The 19,725-nt window shown below is 45.5% G+C and overlaps 1 protein-coding gene across 5 annotated transcripts in view; it reads left to right on the forward strand.

Annotated features, from left to right (window-relative positions):
- The window catches only part of taok3a (TAO kinase 3a), a 72,242-nt gene that overhangs the window by 41,620 nt on the left and 10,897 nt on the right, over nt 1–19,725 (forward strand). For all 5 annotated transcript variants that reach the window (XM_042102458.1, XM_042102462.1, XM_042102457.1 and 2 more), the window contains 9 exons: nt 643–739; nt 3,797–3,910; nt 4,491–4,582; nt 5,260–5,353; nt 6,063–6,144; nt 8,703–8,870; nt 10,217–10,405; nt 13,575–13,709; nt 16,866–17,102. In XM_042102458.1, coding sequence (XP_041958392.1) covers nt 643–739; nt 3,797–3,910; nt 4,491–4,582; nt 5,260–5,353; nt 6,063–6,144; nt 8,703–8,870; nt 10,217–10,405; nt 13,575–13,709; nt 16,866–17,102 — 1,208 coding nt within the window. The remainder of the gene's footprint in view (nt 1–642; nt 740–3,796; nt 3,911–4,490; nt 4,583–5,259; nt 5,354–6,062; nt 6,145–8,702; nt 8,871–10,216; nt 10,406–13,574; nt 13,710–16,865; nt 17,103–19,725) is intronic.

A 19,725-nucleotide genomic window follows, 5' to 3' on the forward strand; every position in this document is an offset into this window, starting at 1 on the left:
GGATTCAAGGTTTTGGATTCCAGCTGTATACCGCGAAATCGCAGTAATTTCTTGCTTTTCAACCGTGGTAAGAAAAAATCCATACCGTCCCAGCCCTAGACAGATCCCGATCCCATCACATGATTGTTTAGAATGTCAATGATATTTTATTTTTCATTGGTGTTACAGCCACTAAATTAGACCTAACTGCAGTCACCGTTTAGCGGCAGTATCATAGAAATGAATAAAGTTGATTCAGTGTAAGAGAGACTGGAGGCCCATGACCTCTTACTACAAGTCTAGCCCACCACTTGAAGTATGTGAAGGTATGAGAGCACATCTTGAATTGTATGAAAGTACCTTCTGCCTCAGGAAGGGGCCTGCCATGTAAGCTGCTGGCCTGGCTGTCTAGTGTGTTGCTTCAGGTTGAAGGTTGACACCTGCCGCTTAGCGACATGACATAACACGATCAATTCCACACGGCATGTAAGGTAGGAGAAGGGCAGTGATCTGCTTCTCACTGCCCAAGGGGACATTGCAGAAAGCTAATTAAACAGGCTGCCACTAGACCGGCATATTTGTCTTGCTGTGATGTGACGTGCATAACTAGAATATGTTGTTCTAACACATAGCCTTCTTCTCTCCACCCTGTTACATGATCAGTTCATAAGAAACCACTCCAAGAGGTGGAAATCGCTGCCATAACCCATGGTGCCTTGCTGGGACTAGCTTATCTACATTCCCACAACATGATTCACAGGTGAGCCATCCCACTACCCAGCTTGTTGGGTGTTGAGTGGATTGACAACACTTCTGTTTGATGCTGAACTGGAATAAGGGATGTAACGGTATGAAAATTTAACCTCACGGTTATAGTGACAAAAATTATCACGGTTTTCGCTATTATCACAGTATTTCTAAAAGTGTGTTCAATATGTTCAGAAAGCACTGATAGGCCTACACAAGCTGAAATAGTTTCAAAAAGTGTCCCGTTCACTTTTTTCTTGGTCATGTTTAATTGGGTATGTGCTTATAGCTTAACTTACCATATCATAACTTGGAGTTTGTGATTTCTGTTATTTGGATCCAATGAATGAGACCAAAGTAAGCGTTTGAAATAAACTTTAGGCTACTGTATTCTCCTGATGACGTGAGTGGAATGGATTTAATGTGGAAGCGAACATAAAAAGACACAGAGTAGCTACATGATATAGTGCACATTTTGCGGTGAAAATGTTCCGCCTTTTAAAATCAGGTGTAGCCTAATCTGAATCGTAGTTAAAACCATCAATTGGACAACAGAATCAGTAGAGTACCAGTTTTGTTTTATTGTACCAGGCCTACTGTATGTCAAAAGCAGGCTCGGATGAAGCTGGGAAGGATTAAACACACGGTTTCCACACCGCGGTAATCAACCGTGATAATTATGATATTTGAAAAGAAAACGGTAATTGTTATCGTCAACATTTTTATCGCGGTTTACCATTTATACCGGTAATCGTTACATCCCTAACTGGAATCTGTTGTTGTTGTTGTCTGTTCTTTTGTTTGTTTTTATTGTGTTTCTTCGTTTTCTTATTATTCTTTTTTCTTCTCGAATGGGAGTCTATGGCAGCCCATAGAACCGTCTGATTGAGGACAGTCCAATCATTAATTTCACCAAGTTTCATGTCGGCACCTAGAGCGCTCTAGCGCCACCAACAGGCCAAAGTTGGACGTGCGTTCACACACGTAACTTCTGACCTGTTAAACCGACTGTCAAAAATTAGGTATCGTTGGAATCCTTGGACCAAGCCGAGTTCAACGTCATATGACGTCATTTTCCGCCATCACAGGTCACAAATTTTGTCCGATCGTCACCAAACTTGACACACATGATCTTCAAACCAAGCCTCACAAAAGTTGTGGTGTTTTGTCTTCGGAACTAAAACCGTTCACCCGTAATATCCGATCGAAATTTGCGGTGAAGCTGCCAAACAGGAAGTGAGATCATATATCAGCAACCCTTGCATGTATTAAAGCCAAACTTTATAGATGGAGTGAGGACCCCATCAGGAGGACGCTGAAAAAATTTGGTGACCTTTGACCTCTAGGGGGCGCTGCAATTAAGAAACATGTTTTTTGGCTTGTAGCTGCTGTTGTGCTTAGAATTAAAACGCACTAGTGGTGTCTGGTAATACTGTTGGAGTTCCTTAAGCCGACCCAGGTCAACTTGTGATGTCATCATAATTAATTCCGCCGCCATATTGGATTTAATCAAAAACACAAAGTTTTCGGAGGTCACAAATTTCAGCTGATCCTCACCAAAATTGGCAGAGACCATCTTCAGACCATGCCTGATCAGTGCATTGCTTTTTGGAACAATTGACAGAAGCATTCTCCTGTAACAGCCAATCGAAATTTGCGGCAAAGCCACCAAACAGTAAATGAGCTTATATCTCAGCAACGCTTTCATGTATCAAAACCAAACTTAGTACATGTACCTCAGACCCCATCAGGAGGACGCTCAAGAAATTTGGTGACCTTTGGCCTCTAGGAGGCTCTGTAATTGACAAAAAGGCATTTTGGCCAATAGTTGCTGATGTGCATTATTCTGCAATGGAAGTCAATGGCAGTCCATAGAACCGTCTGATAAAAAGTTATACAATTTGGCACACTGATTGGGTACAGTCCAATAATTAATTTCACCAAGTTTCATGCCGGCTCCTCCAATGCTCTAGCGCCACCAACAGGCCAAAGTTGGACGGATGTTCACGGACGTAACTTTTGACTCGTTGACCCGAATGTCAAAATGAGGTATCATTGGAATCCTTGGGCCAAGCCGAGTTCAACACACCCTATGACGTCAATTTTTGACCTCTGTGTTTCAATAACAGCAAGTGTGATCATATCTCAGTCAATCTTTTATTTTTGATGTGAAACTGATGACCGCAAGTTCCATCCAGTTCATTCTAATGTGTGCGTGCAAGGGTGGGACGGGGTGGGATGGGCAGGGGCGGTTGCGGTTGCGGCGGTGGGCTGGCTGGGGGAGGGGGCGCCGACACTCAGCCCTGGTTCAGCCCCACAAAATCAGTTATGTTTTGATGTGAAACTTGACCTTGTAACTCAGCCAATCTTGGGTTGTATGGCATGGAACTTGCTGTGACTGCTTAAGGCTATATGTCTGATGCAATGGCATTGACTTACATGGCAAATCTGGCCTGCTGAACCTTCTGCTTGGCCCCCTCATTGCTGCTTGCAGCTATATTTGTTGTTTGTTTTTATTGGTTTTTTTTATCTCGCTATTACACTGTTGCATCATAGAAAAAAAGTGAGAGAACAGCCTCAGAGTTTCCACATGGAGATGGGAGCAATAACCATATAATTTTGTGACTGTCGGTGAAGGTGCTGTTTTCTTCCTCATACCAGACCTGTGTTTGACTTCTGCATATTACCTATATCATGGAAAGACAGTGGCAACAGCAGCCACATTGTTATAATACAGATAAAACTAGCACTCTGTATCTGTGTACCTATAGCTGCACTCTATGTTATTGTCAGAAGTGTGTACTAAATAAACAAATGACTGTAAATGTATTTTTATATAACCTGTATATTGCTTTATATATTGTAAATTGCTTGTTTATTATGTTCTATCTGTATATACTGTAATATGTTTGTACATACTATATATACTGTCTGTATGTCACTGTCTAGTTGCTGTTTGGCAGAAAGACACCAACGGCCCGAACCAAATTCCTTGCATGTGTGAATATACTTGGCGAATTAAAATCTGATTCTGATTCTAATTCTGTAAATGAATTCCTCTTGTTGTCAGGGATGTGAAGGCTGGAAACATCCTGCTGACTGAGCCGGGCCAAGTCAAGCTGGCCGACTTTGGCTCAGCGTCCATCTCCTCTCCGGCCAACTCCTTTGTGGGGACGCCGTACTGGTCAGTGCGCCCGCCTGTGCTAACACCCCAGCCAGAATGCTGTCAGCCAGTCTACTGAAATGTATCTGACACCACATGTTCAGAAAAAAAGTAATTTCCTGACAAACAAATATTGGTATAAGTGTCCACACACTTAGATACCGTCAAGGTTCTTTGTGATTTCTTCTGAAATTTGACAGCGACATCTTTTTTGACTGCAAATCATGCCTTCTAGAAGGAAAGTGTCAAAAATGGTTTGGTCTAATTAGTTTCACACTGTTCAGCTCACATTAGCACAGGCCCCTCAGTGGCCTGTGTTGGGCTGTAAAGGCAAATGATTTTACCACCATTGTAATCTCCTGATAAGATAAAAAAAAAATAAATAAAAAAAAAAAATTTTATACGCAAGTCAGTGGACTGTGGTATTTGACACACATTGTTTGGCCATAGAGTTCAGAATGTTTTCCCCCTCTGACCTGTAAGACTTATTTTGATTTATGGTGTGGTTCATGAGTCAGTATCTCCCTCAGATATTTGATTAAACCGATCATACATATTGATAGTTGTTTGTTTATTTATTTATGTGTTTGTTTGTTCACAGGATGGCCCCAGAGGTGATTTTGGCCATGGATGAGGGGCAGTACGAAGGGAAGGTGGATATCTGGTCCTTGGGCATCACCTGTATAGAGCTGGGTGAGTATGTCTGCTTCAGGCTGTCATTACTGCCTCGCTGGACTGAATGTAGCTTAACACACATTGCACGAGCCCCTTTATGATCTATATATGAACATTGACTTTGCACTCCATTCAGGACAATGTTCTCCATTTATATAGCGTCATTAACCATGAACTCTTAAGACTAAGCTGTCTCAGAGTGCTTTACAGAGCCAAAGACTTGCACAAACATACCTATAATTGGTTGTGATAATGATAAGATGGAAGTGTTTAAGAGGTACTGGAAAGTGTAGGTGTGTGTGTGTGTGCGCGTGTGTGCCCGTGCGTGTGTGTGCCCATGTCTCCATGCTGGCATGCATGTGGATCTTATCTTGAAGTCATGGATAAGTTATATTGGGCTCTGCATATTTAGATTATGACCATAGGGCAGCGTGGTCATTTCCAGTAATAACTCTTACTGCTATTTATGGGCTAAATTGTATCCCCTCCAAATTACTTGAAGGTTGAGCCCAAAAGATACTCAGTGAGTCAAGTCTGCTTTATGTCTGTTCATCCTTTCAATCTCCACTCTCCCTCTCTCTCTCTCACACTCTCTCTTGTTCATCCCTTCCCTCCCTCCCTGTATCCCTTCCCTCTCTCCCTATTTCACAATCTCTTCCTCTCTTGTCTTTTTCTCTTCCTCCCTCCTTGTGCAGCGGAACGCAAGCCTCCCCTGTTCAACATGAACGCTATGAGTGCCTTATATCACATCGCCCAGAACGACTCTCCCACACTCCAGTCCAACGAGTGGTAAGCCCGGCCCAGACCCAGACCTTCTCTCCCTCCTAGCCAAAGAATACTCTTACATAAGTGACTCCATACACACACATACACAAGCATGCATATAGCCATTCAGATATACTGCACATGCACACAGATTTATACATAAACATGCGCACACACACACACACACACACACACACACACACACACACACACACACACTCTTACATGGACAGATTACACTAGAAAAGTAACCTCCATCCCTCACGGAACTCTCCATGACCTAATGCTTTAAAGACATTCTGATGGCAAATTATGTTTTTGAAAGCAAAAGGCATATCCTATAACCTAACATTGTACACGATCAGCACACCTGACCTAGTAATCTGTTAATTCTGTGCATGATGGAGCCTGACTCATGCAGCGCTGACTGACTATACCAGCATGTCAGTTACACCAGGAAGTACCCTTATGGAAAAAAGCAAGTTATTTTGAACCTGACCTTGAGTCTGTATGTTATGGTACAATGTGACATTTCCTGTAAAAGTGTCACCGTTTCTATACATTTTGGAAAAGAGTGTAACACCAACATGATTGAAGCTCTTAAAGCCAGCTTGTATTTTGTGTGTGTGTGTGTGTGAGAGTGTTTTAGTTTCCTGTATGGATTCCCGTCAGTCTGCAGCACACTGTTTAGTTTCAGTTATCTTAATCAGGCTCCTTCTGACTTCCTCTAAAGGTCTGACCCCTTCCGGAGCTTCGTCGACTACTGCCTACTAAAAATTCCTCAGGATAGACCCTCCTCTGCTGAGTTACTGAGAGTAAGTTCACTTCCTTCTCTCTCTCTCTCTCTCTCTCTCTCTCTCTGTCTGTCTGTCTGTCTGTCTGTCTGTCTGTCTTCTCTCATTCTTCCTCTTCACTCTTTCTGTCATGCGCATGACCTCTCTGTCTCTCTCATTTTTTCTCTTCAGTTCTTTTTTCTGTCTGTATTCTCTTTGATGGCAGCTGCAGAGTTGAACTGAGTCCGTCATCTGTGTGTCTTGCACACACTCATGCAACACAGTTAGTCCCACAATCGCTTCACTTATTATAGTGCTAAGCCCGCTGCTTGGTGGGTCAGTAAAGAAATGAGAATTATGTGTGTGTGTGTTTGAGTAAATGTTGTGTGCAACAAATGAACAGACTGCCATTATTATTTGCTTGTGACCTGCCTGGATGCCAGAGAGGCCTGTGATTGAAGACGACACAGGAAGTGACTCTGTCCTCATCTTTTTGTGCTTCCTGACTGGGTACAAGTTGAGCTTTTTGTTTGTTTGGCTGCCGACAGGTAATCCTATTTCTTCTGAGCTAAGAGCTTTATGGTCTTGGTTTGGCCTTTCACACTTGGGGTGGTGGGGGGCAATCATGTTGTGTATACAGTATATGCAGGTGTGTTTGAGTGGAATGTATGTGCTGTATGAATGTTTTGACCTTCTCCTGCCCCTCGCCCCTGGAGGCATTAAAGGCTGCTGAGCCCCAGGGCTGACAGGCTACCCTCTTGGCCTCCCCCAGATTGCCCCCCTCCTGCTCCCCACTACCACCCCAGCCTAACACAGACCCCATTTAAACACCATGCTGGTCTCCACATTGGAGCTTTGGGGGCAAGGGAAAGAGGTCACTAATCTTTAGTTTAATGTTCAAAGCCTTGCCCTCAGGTCCTGCTCCCTCACTTACTGAATGTCCCGATCCTCTTTATCTTACTGTGGACGAGGGATGTGTGTGTGTGTGTGTGTGTGTGGGGGGGGGGGGGGGTGGGGGGGTTATTTCAGACTGGGGTCTGAATGTGTGGGAGGGTTTACAGGGGGCTTTGACTGCACAGGTAGCTCTGCTCTAAGTAGGACAGGTGTCTGGGGTGTATTAGCCAGCTAAGCTTGGTAAGAGAGACTGCAAGACATGGATGGAGGCATTGAAGTGTCTGAGTCACTTCCGCACTGTTGGGATTGTGTAAATTATTCTCCTTCCACACACACACACATTTTTAGATAATCCTGAAGATTAGTTTTCTTCAGGCCCCCGGGGGTCAGCCCCAGCTGCCCATTTGAAAAGCAAGCGCCCACTCACTATGTCAGAGCCCCAGCGTTCAAAGGGGTTGGATACCCTGTGAGAGGAGAGCGACCCCCTCAGTTCTGTTAGAGAGATGTCCCCTTGAGGTTCTCTCTCCTCTCCTCTTCCTCTTTTCTATTCTTCTTTCTTCTCTTCTTTTCTCTCCGCTCTCTGAATTAGTGTCTGTGCTAAACCAATCATGTGGAACGGACTGATCAGGAACAAACTGGACGAGCAGGCAGCCATGCTCTCGCGTACTCTCTCTTCTTTTCTCACTCTCTCACTCATTCACGCACTCCCTCTCTCTCTCTCTCTCCCTCTCTCCCTCTCTTTCTCTCCTTCTCTTTCTCTCTCTCACACACTTACTCCCTCTCTGTCTCTATCTCACACTCACTTGTTCTCTCTCGTTTGTGTGAGGGGGGGGGGGGGGGGGGGGGGGGTTGAGCTGAGCTGAAGCACCGGCGCCCTCTAGTGGCCGGCCAGCTGCGTGCCAGCAGCCGGTGGGGGAGTGACGTAATCCCCAGCACATTCAGAGTAACGCAATGGGGCATGCAGCAGCACTTCACAAGATGACGGTCCGATCCGGGCTCCCGTTTCCCGTCTCGACACCGTCCACAGAATGTGATCTCGAGCCGCGCTGCGTGGGAAAGGTTAAAGCACGGTCGCCAGGCTCACTTGTGTCTCAAAATGCACCATTAGATTCCTCCCAGTAGACCAGACGAGGACGTTTTTGTGCAGGTATCAGATCAATCATTTCCTCTAGCCGTAGCCACAGACAGAGCATGCTCCGATAATGCTATCTCTGTGTCTGTATAGTCGCTTTTTCTTTTTTCCTTTGTTTTACTGCAGGAGGATGAATCGTAGTTTATCTTTTCTTTTCTTTATTACGGTCTCTCTCTTGTAAATACCTTACCTGCCCTGACACCTGTGTAGAATCCACAAGAAGGGGAAGCAATGACCGTGGCTAACTGAGCTGTGGCTGTCTCTCTATTTGTCTGTCTGTCTTTGTCTCTCTCCATCTCTCTCTGTCTGTCTTCTTGTGTATTCTCTCTCTCTCTCTACCTCTATCTATCTGTCTATCTATCTATCTATCTCTTTCGCTATCTCTTCCTCCGTCCTACTATCTTTCTCTTTGTATGTCCCCTCTTTCTTTCTTTCTTTCTTTCTTTCTTTCTCTCTCTCTCTCTCTCTCTCTCCATCCTTCTTTATCTTTACCTGCTTTTCATTGACTTATCTCTCTGTCCTTCTTTCTTTCTGTCTGTCTGTCTGTCCCCTTGTCTATTGTTTGTCTGTCCAGCATGATTTTGTGCGGCGTGAGCGTCCCCCCCGGGTCCTCATCGACCTCATCCAGCGGACCAAGGATGCGGTGCGTGAGCTGGACAACCTGCAGTACCGCAAGATGAAGAAGATCCTCTACCAGGAAAAACACAATGGACCAATGGGAGAATCCCAAGAGGAAGAGGAGGTGAGCTGGGGGGGAGGTGAGGAGAAGGAGAAAGGGAGAGGGGGAGGGAGTGAGGAGGGTTGTGTTGTTGGAGGGTGGCTAATGTGAATTGGAGGGTGGGTGCTACTAGCACGGCACTTATGGAAGGCCTGAATATCTTATTCATTCCTTCTCCTGTACAAGTACAAGTGCAAAGCGGTTGTCAGACTTGTCAAACATCACTCACCAAGTGCATCACCAAGTGCGTCACGCTATAGAAAATTCCATCAAGCCCCGCACTGGAATGTTCAAACATTGGCAGGTTCCTTTTGACACTTAGAGGAGTCAATTAGAATGAAGAATCTCCTGAATCTCTCATGTAGTTGTGCAATAAAACAGCAATAAACATATCATCATGGACTTACCCACAATGCAGTTCATTTTGCACAGTACTATGCCTCTGTGACTGATACAAGTTGAATATCCTTAGAAGCTCTTAATGTATACACTGCTGCAGAAGACCATATTATAGCTTTCAAGAACCTTTTGCACAACATGTAAACATCTTTTTTTTAACTGTTTATCTGTATTTTATGTTTGTAAATCTATAGCTATAGATACACCTAGAGGTATAGAGTAGATAATATACATCCAGATAGAAGAAAGAGATATGACTAGACATAGACCTATGTCCCAATCTGTTGGGATTACAGATAGCCCCCTCTCAGGCAGAAGTCCTCCACTTTGGAGGCACTCTAGGTGGCCCACAGTTGGTGTGGCGTTTGACAAGGCCACATGGTTTGTTGTGAGGGAGACTGCGAAGCGTGATAATGCCATTACTGCCCTTTGGCTCACAGCATAGGCGGCCAAGACGGATTGACATAGATATCCAGGTGAGTGGTTCTGCCAAACGCCACCGTGAGCTAACGCCAGCCACAGGGCATTTGGTAATTGGGTGAGTGCTACCTCTCCGGAATGAGTGCCAGCTAGCTCAGGCATTAGGATCATTAAAAGGCCAAACTGCGGCTAAGGGCCTATTGTGCTGTTGTTCTGAACACAAACGGAACAATTATACCAAAAAATTCCCCCATGTGGAATGTGGTGAAGTTTGAGTTTCGTGTGTGCATATCATAGTCCAGGAAAGTGTGTGTGTGTGTGTGTGTGTGTGTGTGAGAGAGGGAAAGTGTATTCACGTGCACGAGAGAGACTGAGTGTGTGCAAGAGAGAGGGTGTGTGTGTGCATGTAAGCACGAGGGAGAGAGTAAATATGTGTGGATTTGCATCGACATGCTTGTGTGGGTGGGTGAGAATGTTGTGAACGCCTCACCCAAAGCCTGTTAACCCCTCTCTAACTGCCCCCCCCTCCCCCCCTCTCTGGTGGTGTCCAGGATGGCGAGCAGGCCAGCTGTAAGGTGAACAGCCTCGGCAGCAACCACTCCATCCCCAGCACCTCGGTCAGCACAGGCAGCCAGAGCAGCAGCGTCAACAGCATCCAGGAGGTCCTGGACGAGAGCGCCGACCTGCCCATGATGCACCCCTATGACAGCACACTGGAGCCTTCACAACACCCCAAAAAGGTCTGTTCCTCCCAGAGTCACCCCGACACACACACACACACACACTCCATCCAACCTCCACATCTCGAGGTGACACGTTTGACCCCCTCAGGGGTCAATATGCAGTCAAGCACCATTGTTCCGTGTCACAATGATGACAGAGAACAGCTTCCCCATAACTTGTTATTAGCACAAACGCGTTCATGTACACACACACACACACACACATACCAGCATGCATGGACATTCCAGGGTATAAACACACACCGACACACATTCCAGTGTTTAAATAATAGCTCCACACAGACATATGTTGTTTTGTGTCGCAGTTGCCAGTGTGGTGCTTAAGAAGCACCCAGTCATGCATCTCAGCTCAAAAGCATTTGGCATCTGATCTTTCCAGACGGAACAGTCTGTTCCCTGTCTGACTTGACTAGCGCCTCCTCACCTTCAGTTCACCTCTGTGGACAATAAGGGCTCCTTCATAACCACAGCTCTGTTGTTTCTTTGCTAAATTATACACCTTAATCTCAACAGTTTCCTCTTCCCTTCCTGTTGCTTTGGGTTGCATACTGCCTTTGCCATACCAACTCTGCCATACCAACTTTGTAAGTTGCTTGGGATAGCGGGGTCTGCCTGGTGCGAACACAACAGCGAGGTATAAACATAGCTGTTTGTGCTGCTGTCAGGGGAAGGGTTGGGTAAGCTGGTGCTAATGCCAGCTGACTGCAGCCCCCTGTGTGCGACGCGCACCATGTAGGCAAGTGGACAGCTGACTGCAGCCCCCTGTGTGCGACGCGCACCATGTAGGCAAGTGGACAGCTGACTGCAGCCCCCTGTGTGCGAGTGGACGGACGGACGGACAGGCAGGCGTGCGTGTGCACGTGTGCCAGCAGGGCAAACGAGAAGTGACATGTTGTTGCTCCAGTGCCACGCAGATAAGATCCCTTTCCCCTGGTGCCCTGTCCAGCTTGCCACCATGCCATGACTGAGTGGTCACTGGGGCCACACCACACGGCTCTCTACTGAACGGCCTCCGAGCCTGCAGGATGTTTTATAGGGAAGAGAAATGCAGTGTGGCAGAGAGCACACGTACATGTGCTTAATATAGAAAAGAATGATGGGAAAAGAGAAGAGAGAAAAGAGTTCCATAAGCACAAGTAGAAGTACATAAATTGCATTTAACCATTTCCAAGCTCACAGAGGAAATGTAGGTGCAGAATCATCAGACTCGCAGGAGTGAGTAGTGGAAAAGATGAAGGCCTTTTTAATAATTAAATGGAACATAATGACTACTGGTACTGTGTATGTTCTAAGTTAAGTACATATTGGGTATATCTCCTCATTCCTCAGAGGGTTCCCAAGGCAGGCTGGAACCCTGACATGTTCTATAGTTACTCCATAAGTATTGAGGTAAACAGACCCAGGTGTATGTCTCTATGGGAATCCTTTCCATGTTGTCAGAGACTTCCCCCATTGACTTACACAGTATAACCATTTTGTGGTTGCTTACTGTTCAGTTCTCTAATCCAAATACTGGACCACTTTAAATATTTTTTTGTCCCTACAAAATACAAGATACAAATCTAAAACCAGAGCCCATATTGAAAAATGCCTAAGCTTTTATTCAAGGGTTACTACTTGGATACTAGTTGGTTGTCTGTTGGTTGTTGGTTGTTAACCGTCTCGGTTAAACTCTGTGATCTGGATTAGTGGATGTGCTCCTTTTAACCACACCTGTGTTCAGAGGGCCTCTCTAAGATTGCAGTGTAACATCCTTTGAATCACGTCTGGTTCCAAGTGGAACAGTAGAATAATGTGACTGAGTTTGATCCTACACTGCAAAAAATAAAATCTAATTAAGTGTTATTAATCTTATATTAAAGATGAAAACATCTATTTGGGATTGTTTTTAGTATGAAGAGACTTACCTAGCCCTCTCTCATAAGATCATTTTGACTTAATTAAGAAGACTCTGATTTATTTTAAGGAGCCTTATCAAGACAAATTTACTTAACGCATTTGCAGACAAATTTGCTTGTTTTTAGGACAAATTTGCTAAATGCACTGGCATACAAATTTGCTTGTTTTCAGGGTGAGACGTCTTAAAATAAATCAAACTATTCTTAAATTAAGTCAAATGATTTTACGCGAAAGCGCTAGGTAAGTCTCTTTATACTGAAAACAATACCAACTAGATTTTTTGATCTAGATATAAGATTAATAACACTTGGTTAGATTTAATTAGAAAAGCAGTTTTTGTAGTGTAGGAGCTAACTACCATTGTGCCCCTGAAGTGTTGATAGTAAGTTAAGTGCAGATACCATAATCATGTGGCCCATGTTATGCTGCTTAGTCTTGAGTGACCACACTGCTACTTTATGAAGGTAGCTAATTATGAAGGTTGCTACGAGTGTCCACGGAGTCTGTATTCTGGAGAGAGGGAGAGGAACTGATGTTTGCATAATCTTTCGTTGGCTGCTTTAGAAAAGGGGTGGGGGAGTGGTCATAGAGAGGGCACTGCAGGAGACTGGAGCGCAAACTAGAGGAAAAGCTGCCACATCTGGTCGCAGCTTGGGTCCAACGGATAAATTATTAGCCAGACTTAAAAGGGCGATCGCAGCCACGCTGTGCTGAGACTCACAGAATAGGGAGAGAGAAAGAGAGAGTGTGTGTGTGTGTGTGAGCGAGAGAGAGAAAGAGTGCGCGAGAGAGACCACTTTGCTTTTGTGTATACATCACTCTCTTATGCCTATCTGCTTTTATTGTGTCTGTGTGTGTGTGTGTGTGTGCATAACTGCTCTTTGCTGTTGTGTATAAATAGCTCCCCGCGGCCTGCCTGGTGTTACTCTTGAGTGTGTGTGTGTGTGTTTGAGTTTGAGTATAAGCGAATGAGACATTTTTTGACACACTCTTCCCCTTAACTTTCCATCTGCCCTCTTGTACAGTCTCTGTCTTCTTGTGCTTCTTCTCTTTGCTAGACAAGCACACACATGTGCTACCATTATCCGAGGCATCGGTAATGACGAGTTTTGTTATAGGGATGCTATTCGCAAATGATTGATAGCATGGGGTGATAACATTGATTGATTTATAACAATGACTTGATAACAGGAGTGCAGAACAGGAAGCAGTGAGTGATTTTTCTTCTTTTCTTTTCTTTTTTGTTTCCTTTCACCTGCTTTATCAGGATCATCAGTTCATCCGGGATGACGTCACGCATCGCGAGGCGCGGGCCGAGGGCCGTCCATCTTCCTCCGACAAGAGCCAGGCCCACAACTATAAGAACCGCGAGCGTTTCGCCACCATCAAGTCTGCCTCGCTGGTGAGCCCGACCGCAAGCTGCCACCTGCATCCTCCCATCCTCTTCCATCACCAGTCTCACACTGGTGCCTTTCTTTCTCCGACCCTATCTCTTCATCCATTCATCCTTACTTCTCTTTTCTTTCTTTCCTCCAAGCCCCTTTCTCTGTTACTTTTTTTTTCTTTTGGAGGGGAAAAAAGGTTCCCCCATCACCACCACCACCATCACAACCACCACCACTCCTATTCTGTCTGTTGTCAAGGCAACTCGCTCTAGTTAACAAGCTGTTTTCTGCTTCTAACTCCTCCTACCGGCTCTGATGGAACCATTTTGATTGTAGTGGCAAGAATCCTTTCCCAGGCTCAATGGAGTCTTCCATCAGTGGCACTCTCCAAGCCCTAATCGGTGGACATGCTCGTTGTGGGTGGTAATAAACGGCCGACATGCTTTTCCGTGTTTAATGAACGGAATCTGCAGGGGCATAGATTAGGTTTTGCCCACAATGTTATGAAGTCACACGGTTAGGCGGTCAGTATTGTGGTCTGTATGTGTGTGCTTATGCCTGAGGAGGTGACATCATCTTTATAAGAGGATGGCTAATTTTTTGTTGGTGTGTGAGCGCCCTCTGTGGGGAGACAGAGGTGGTGCAGTGTGTCTGAAAAACCAGGGTCTTATGGTTTAATAGCGCACGTAAAGGGTCTTTATAGATGACCAGCGGGTTGTGGCTGGCAGACCAGACAATCGGTTGAGGAAAGATTTTTTTAATCCTCGCATTCCCGTCGAGTTTGACACTTGCAAAAGGTCATCATAGTGGACGTCTGCCCGCAGTGATGATGCCACTGTAGCATCTTTTCCTCTTTTTTCTTGTGAGTTATCAGTCAGTCCCAGCTGTATGTGTATGAGGTTAAAACCACTGCAGTCAGGAGTTGAGAGCTGAGAATGCATTATGAATGCCTCAGGGCAAGAGGACAAACTGGGAAGAAAATGCAGCAGTACTCATGCTTAAAACATTAGCTTGCATGCTAACAGATTTCTGCTTATTACAGTGGGGGTAATCTCAGCAGTGTTACCTTCCCTCGGTGATAACCCAGCTTATTTCCCTTTAATCTCGCTCTGTGCACCTAGAGCTGATTATGGTGGCAGGCTTACAGTTTTAATTTCCACAGCTCATGTTTATTCGAAGAACAACATGCAGACATACACTGGCAGACTATGAATCTGACGGATGTTTATTTTGGTGTTTTTGATGGCTAATATCCTGTAGAATAACCTCCAACCTGGAAGTATTTGTCTGTCCCTTTTATTCTCGCTGGAGTTTTTTTTTCCCTCCCTTCCCTTGCCTGCGTGTGGAGAGGAAATCACATGGCATGACTCGGCTCGTTGTGACTCTCGGTTCACAGAGCTCGTCGGATTGGTACCATTACAGAAGGGGGTTACTGATTCAAAAGCGATTAGGAAATCTCCTTCTCTCTCTCTCCCTCTCTCTTTCTTTCTTTCTTTCTTTCTTTCTTTCTTTCTTTCTCTTTATCCTTCCTTTCCTCTCTCTCTTTTCTGTCCTCCTGTTCCTGAGAGACTCATGTGACCCCCTTTACGCCGAATGCTACTTAACAGGCAGTGAGAGAGGAAAGGAGAGAACGAGAGATGATGAGGGTGTGAGAGAGAGATAGAGGGAGAGAAAAGAGTGAGAGAGAGGGAGGGAGAGACGTGAAAGAGAGAGGGTGGGAAACGGACAGACAGAGAGAAAAAAGAGAGAGGGAGAGGGAGCACTGGAGTGGGTATGGCCTGGGAGTCTCGGTCAGTCGGCCTGTGGGCTGCTGCTGCTGCTGCTGAGGAGCTGTGACTGTGCGCACGGCTCCACTGGCTCTGGCATCGGACAGGGCAGGACGTAGAGTGGCTCTGGCTGGCTCCCTGGCTCGGGCGGCCCCAATGTTGGCGCGCCTCTCGCACCTCGGCACCATGCTTGCCTTGCGCGGCTCGGCAGGCGCCTACAAGAAGCTCGGCGACTGCCCCGACCCCGAGAATCCCCTTCCTCAGGTGGGTGGGTGGGTGTGTAAAGGGGGCTGTGGGTAGTGCTGGAGTACAGAGGTGACGTTTGTTTATCATGCTTGTGTGTTTGTTTGTTTGTCTTGTTTGTTTTATCAGTTGTTTAATTCCAGCGGTCTACACTACTTTTGTGTCATATTGCTGCGTTGCAGAGGAGAAGGATATTGAACTGTACCGTGCTGCCTGCCTGCCACTGTGCTATGAATTGAGTTTTGTTGTTCTTCAGCGCCCGGGGGTGATGAGGCAAACACCCAATGTATCTTTCTCAGTCTCAGACATCTGTGCTATTCATCTCAATCATCCCAAACCAGCATACTACACTTGAGACTACCTGTTTCAGTTGTTTCTCTACTCTGGAGGCCTGTTTCACATTGCCTACCTCTGTGTTGTGTTACTGCTGTGGTACCTGTTGATTTTCATTTCAGTGCCCATGTTAACAGATTATAGCATTCATGCCACATGCGTGTTAGGTGCAGCTCAAGCTGCATGTGAGGTAAACGGTTCAGCAGTTCAAAATCAATGTAGGAAGTACTTGTAGGCAGTAGGTGCGCCAGAGTGGAATACACACTTCCAACCGAGCTGCAGCAGTTCAGTAACCAAACCACGAGGTAGGCAATGTCAAGCAGGCCTTACTCTTACTCCTTAGACCATCCTGCTACGTTCTACTGACCTGCCTCCCTTCTCTCATCCTGTCTCACTTCTCTATGCACTTTAACTCTGTTTCTGAGGAGCAGAGAATCTCTGCTGACCTGTCTACCCTCCTGCCCTGTCTCACTTCTCTATGCTATTTAACTCTGTTTCTGAGGAGCAGAGAATCTCTGCTGACCTGTCTACCCTCCTGCCCTGTCTCACTTCTCTATGCTCTTTAACTCTGATTCAGAGGAACAAAGAATCTCTACTGACCTGTCTACCCTCTTGCCCTGCCTCACACCTCTATACTCTTAACTCTGATTCTAATTTCATACCTCTCTCACTCCTCCAAATTGTCTCCCCATGGTCTCGCTCCTCTTTACTCGCTTTGCTCCTCCTCACCTGTCTCTCCCATCTCACCGGTCTCAACCATCTCACCTGTCTCACCTGTCTCTCCCATCTCACCTGTCTCTCTCTCTCTCTCCCTCCGGCGGTGTGTGGCAGGTCACCCGTCAGATCCACGAGCATGAGCAGGAGAATGAGCTGCGGGAGCAGATGTCAGGGTACAAGCGCATGCGGCGGCAGCACCAGAAGCAGCTCATTGCCCAGGAGAACAAACTCAAGACCGAGATGGACGAGCACCGGCTCAAGCTGCAGAAGGAGGTGGAGACGCAGGCCAACAACGCCTTCATCGAGCTGGAGAAGCTGGCCAAGAAGCATGTCATCCACACGGAGAAGGAGGTGAGCATGTGGGGGGCTGTGGCTTGGGGCAGAGCAGTGAACCCTACTGGTGGCCCATGGCTACTACTACTGAAGTGTATAGACCGGTTTCAGGTCCCTAACAACCGCCGTTAAGGATGAACTCAGAGGACAAGCAAACCCAGAGCCGTATAGCAATACATTGAAAGAAAGACGCAAGATGCTTGAAAATCGTTAACTTTTGGCAGAGAAAAGCAGACTGAATTTCCCCTGTGTGGTACAAGTGACATCTAATTTTTTGTGATGTGTCCGTTCAAAGCTAAAAATGTTTAAAACGCCAATAAAGTAGGCAGACCTAGGTGCTAGAACTAGACATTTGGATACGAAGCATGCATTATGAAGCTATGAAGTTATGCCACAAATGTTGCTGAAGAGGAAAAACTGAAATCATGTAGGCTAAATAACATAGGGTGACGTTAAGTGTTTTATCATATTCCTCAGCATATCATTTTAATAAGAGACTTATGATCTATGAGAACGGAGGCTAACGTTAGCCTATGTTTCACACAAATGACAAGATGCAGGTTAGCCTAAAGTTAAAGTTGACACTCCATTTGAGTTGTTTGTTTTAAGAAAGAAGACATGGGCTTGCAAGTAACGTTATTGCATAGGCCTACTATAAGGTAGCCTAGTTTAGCTAATCAGTCAGGCTACTTTCCTGTCAATTAACATCCAGCACAATGCATTTTGTGCATTGTATTTCAGCCAATCGTTCAATGTGTGGCCAGCGGCATAGCCTACTTTATCAAAGTTTATCCTCTGACCTCAGGGGGAAATGATTGTCCACCCCTGTCATTATGTAGCCTTTGAGTAGGTAATGTTATCACTTTAATCTTAATATAAACGAATTGTTTGTGCAGTCGAAGCCCTAACGTTAACATTAGCCTAAGCCTAACCTAACTTTAACGTTACAGTGACTGGCCAAATGTTTAGCCTACCTTCCGTAAAATCCATTGCTTTTTCATAGGTAAATCCGCTACACCTCTAGATGAAAACAATCCAGACTCGGCTACACCGAAATATTTTGGCAATTTGTTTTTATTCTTCATCTTATATCAAGTTCAGCCAGCTTGCTTTCTATGCGCTGTCAGTGTAAACAAACTAGTGCTTGTCCTCCGAGTTCGTTCTTGACTACGGTTGTTAGGGACCTGAAACTGGCTCAGTCTTGATCTCACTCAATCCTGAGTTGTCTTAGATTAAGTTATGTTAGGCTATGCCATGTTGTCCAGTGATACTGTATGTAGGTGTGCCTTAGTTGGGTGTTGGGTAGGGGTTAGGTTGCCAAGAAGCACATCATCCTGACCACAAATGATGATAGGGGTGGCACATAGCCTGGATGTTTCAGACTACAAGCTGACAGTCTTCAGATCCTGAGTTGTGTTAGATCAGATAAGCTATGCCGTGCTGTCTAATGATGCTCTTATCAGTGATTAGATCCTGACTTTGGTGGGGTGGGGTAGCTGGAGAAGCCGGTCAACAAGCACGCCACCCACACTGAATAAAAGGTGAAGAGGTGTCGCGGCAGCATGGCATGGCGTCCAGTCACCTGAAAGGGTCAGGCCACAAGCTGGCATAGAGTTGGCAGCTCAGGTTAGGTTAGGTTCTTAGGTTTGGCCAGAGCCCTAGAGACAGATAATCTATATCTATAAGGCTCTGGGTTTGGCTAATTTCATACTGTCTAATATGTAGGCCTAGATGTTCTTATTGAGTGTATTCACAGTTGTGTCCTCGTAGTCTAATGGTGTAGATCTATAATTGTGGTAGGTAGGTTTGGATGTCCCACGCTTTCTAATAATATGCAGATGAGAAAAAAGATCCCATTAGGTCACAACAACGCTTAATTTGCTGACTGCTGATCTGTGGAAGGAAAAAAGTTTCTCTCTTTCCTCTCTGTGTCAACCGTGTTAATATCCCCAGGTTCATTTAAGCTAGTTAGTAATGCATTGCACTCCTGCATAGCAATACAGAGAGATGGTGGTGGTAGATTAAACCTTTCCACAGGGCTTCCTGTGAATACACTGCATGTATTTTCCATTTTTAATTCAGGAACTTTTGGATTCAAGGCAGCGCAGCCGGGGTCACCAGGAGTTCAAAATCATGCTTATTTTGTTACGCTCATTTTGCTCTGCAAATCCCCAAGGAAGACACAGATTAGTTAGGCTTCCACTGATGTTCAGTACCCTACAGTTCAAGTTTATTGCTGGCTAACTGATGTATTCTTAACCAGTTGGTAGGATGTGTTTATGTTCAGATGGGGTTTTCCTTGACAAGACAATGGATGTAGTTCATGGTTTTTAGTGGTGGATCACTGGACTGGATGTGTATATGTTCAAAAAGTGTTTTCCTGAAGGAGGAGTCAAATCAATGGATGCACATGTTGTTTGGTTGTGGATCAGATGATGAGGTTCAGAGGGGGTCTTGCTTTCGTGAGTGCGGGCATCACCTATCAGTAGATGGCAGCTTGCAAAAGTGGGGCAGGCAGTGAGCCAAAAGTGATTTGAGGTATCGTTGTTTACCACTGAGGGTAAGGGGAGCGAGTGAGCGAGCGGACAGGCGGGCGCACATTGGGGGCAAGCTTGCTTTCACTAACAAGTCATCGCTAATG

The sequence above is a fragment of the Alosa sapidissima genome, chromosome 8 (genome assembly GCF_018492685.1).
Source record: "Alosa sapidissima isolate fAloSap1 chromosome 8, fAloSap1.pri, whole genome shotgun sequence".
In the NCBI taxonomy this organism is placed as follows: Eukaryota; Metazoa; Chordata; class Actinopteri; order Clupeiformes; family Clupeidae; genus Alosa; species Alosa sapidissima.